This window comes from Castanea sativa, chromosome 5 (assembly GCF_040712315.1).
Source record: "Castanea sativa cultivar Marrone di Chiusa Pesio chromosome 5, ASM4071231v1".
NCBI classification, from domain to species: Eukaryota; Viridiplantae; Streptophyta; class Magnoliopsida; order Fagales; family Fagaceae; genus Castanea; species Castanea sativa.
Genome location: NC_134017.1, coordinates 19,943,918 through 19,946,854, shown reverse-complemented (window position 1 = coordinate 19,946,854; position 2,937 = coordinate 19,943,918). Strand labels below are relative to the sequence as shown.

General features: G+C 36.0%; 1 protein-coding gene across 1 annotated transcript; it reads right to left on the bottom strand.

The window, feature by feature from the left end:
- Window positions 1-1,082: 1,082 nt before the first annotated feature.
- LOC142634346 (dirigent protein 22-like) lies at window positions 1,083-1,713 on the bottom strand. Its single transcript, XM_075808644.1, has one exon. The coding sequence runs from the start codon at window positions 1,655-1,657 to the stop codon at window positions 1,121-1,123; it is 537 nt and encodes a 178-aa protein (XP_075664759.1). The 5' UTR covers window positions 1,658-1,713; the 3' UTR covers window positions 1,083-1,120.
- Between the last annotated feature and the right edge of the window lie 1,224 nt (window positions 1,714-2,937).

The window sequence follows — 2,937 nt, the reverse complement described above, 5'->3', positions numbered from 1 at the left end:
TCCGAAATGACCTTAAGAGAATCAACAACTTGTTTCTTCATTTTTAAAACACAAATATCAACATTTAAAATTGTTGGAAAATATGGCTAAATAAACAAGTTTTGATTCAACAATACAAACCCTAAAAATTTAGCAATGACAAAAATAAATTATAGAGTTAGAAAGATCTCACAAACTATAGAATCACACAAAATGCGTTGTCTTTAAAGGTTGATTCGTGCCACCTAGAGTAGAACTTGGTGTGAATGACTCTCTTGGTCGAACAACCCCCCAAGATTAGACTATAGTAATTTCTTCAAGTTGGTTACACATTCAGGCAAGAAGAACTAGGAACAATCTTACTTGCCTTTCCTTTCCTTAAAAGAAAAATGAAGCTAAAATTTCTGTACAGCAAAAAAAAAAAACAAAGCAAAACAGAGAGATATGGTTAGAGAAGAAAAGAGAAAATATATGTATTGAATAGTGTAATTTGTAAGGTTTATAAGCTAACTGATGTGAGGGCTAAGGGCTGCACCAACGATTACTGTGTATGCCAACGGACAGCACAATAAATGCCCTAACGGGCAAGACCAAATTGGGCTAAAGCAAAAGAAAGGGAAAAGGAATGAGGCCCAAGAGAGATAGAGACAAGCTTTAGTCCAACCCAAGCCCAACTTTAACCCTTAGCCCATTACCTTTCAATCTACCACTTAAGTGGTGCTATGGTTTATAAACCTACATGAGAACTCATCTCTAACCAATGTAGGACACAAGCATAGTTTAAGAGTTTGAAACACACATACTCCAACAAAGCCAAAAATAAAAATAAAATAAACAAACAAAAGGTTTATAGGGTGAGCGATTTGTATGATATGGGCATGATTTTGGTGCCATTATTTAATGTTAGGCTTGTAGAATATCGAACAAACATTCCATACACATTGAGAAAGTTGAAAGCTCATTCCAAACCAACAATGGAGAGTACGAGTACCAATTAATGAGAAGAAAACTTTGTTTCTTAAACATTAAGGTACTTGTCAAAACAAATTATTACAATCATTTTATTATATGGTAAATCAAAACATATGACAAACCATTCCATTTCTATTTTACGCCTATTCCATACTAATATTCCAACAACTCAGTAGTGAAAAACTGTCACATTCCACCTGATGATTGCATTAGAATTGGGAATATCAAGAAAAATAGTCTCCAAAGTAGCATAACCACGAGCCAACCTGAATAACCCGGTTCCTGAAACCACGGATACCTCTCTATACTTTTGGAAGATCCGATCTGCCCCTTGTATTTCTAAGGTGCTACCATTGTACTCCTTGTTGGTGAACACAAATGACATCAATAGATGCAAATCAGAGCCATCCAATGCTGAGTTCACGTAAATGCCATGAGCCCTTCCAACCTCAGATGAGTTCCTTTCAATAGCTACTGCCAACTTATCATCCGTCGCAAAGATTGTTCCGAACCTAAGGATCAACCATCGCTTGTGGGGGATGCCAGCGACTGGGGTGGCGGTGACATTGGCACCCGTCTCCCAATCTTGCATGTAGAACACCATGTTGGTTTCTTTGAGCTTTTGGAACTGGTACTTTGAGGCTTCAGTGGATGTGGCTAGAGCTAGGAGGAACATAAAAGACAAGGTGACAATTTTAGTTGCCATTGTGGATTGAGCTAACTAAAATGGCAAGCAATTAGGCTCTTAGAGGGTGAATGAAGTTGTTTGTGTGATGTGGTGATGAATGGTGAGGGTGCAAGGGGTTCTATTTCTATATACTTACAATGCTAGAGAGAGAGAGAGAGAGAGGGAATATATCTACGTCACGTGCGCACGCCGGCCGGCTTGATAACTGATTGATTGTCCATATTAGTGCTGCGTTGGTACACTTTGGAAGTTTATGACTGAATTGTATGAGTTTGGTAGGTCAGAGCAAGTTAGAATTAAAAATTATTTTCTTAGTGGGTGGGACGAATCATTTCAGATGTCCATAGTTAATTATTGGCCAAATATCATTAAGCAGTGCTAAGAACAGAACTTATCACGTAATTTTTGTCGTAACTCATCACATAACGAGTTGTGAGTGGTGAAAATATAGATCTATATGTGTAGAGTTTATAATGCATGAGCAAATTCTACAAGAAAATAGGGAAATCACTTTAGAGTTAAAGAGAGAAAGTCTCTCTAAGTCTTAAAGAATTAATACTTAACATAAAAGAAACTCTTAAAGTCAAACTTCTAGAGTTTCTTTAACGTTAAGGGGCAAAGGGGTTAGAGGTGCTGAATTTTGGATTTTCTCCTTTATTTATAGAGGTGTTTATGCTTAAAAATAAGCTAGGATTGCTTAAAAAATCAGCAGATACGAACTAGATCAGATCGAATCTGATAGGCCTAAATCTGAGCTAATCGACAATCGTTTTTGGGCCTAATTCACAACATGTGCCAATCGGCACTCCTCAAGTGCTGATTGACACTCCTCAGTGCTTGGCCTGGTTTCCTCTTTTGATTCGTTTTGGACTCTTTTCTGGGCATTTTCTTGGCCGGGAATTGTACTTGGACGTTTTTCAAACTTATATTCCAAATAAAATCCATTTTAATTAGATAATTAAATCCTTAAAAGAATAATTATCTAAAAGATAATTACCTTTAAAAGCCTAATTATCAACAATTCCCACATTATCAGATTATCCATTTTATTCCTATGCAACCAAACTCATTTTTACTCAAAATCAACAACCAATTACATAAATTATTCAATTAATTTTAATTATTAACCAATCAAAATTAATTTCAATTAACCACATATGTTGGCTTCACCCAAATGAAATGCATGCAAATCGTGAAAACTTAATCTCATGATATCTTTCAATCTGACGGTCTGATTTGGTAACCAGACATATTGTCGTGATCTTTAGAATCTCAAGATCATTGTTATGATATGTGAT

What these genes read in the sequence shown, in the direction of transcription:
- LOC142634346 (XM_075808644.1), bottom strand. Translation starts at nt 1,657, where the DNA reads ATGGCAACTAAAATTGTCACCTTGTCTTTTATGTTCCTCCTAGCTCTA.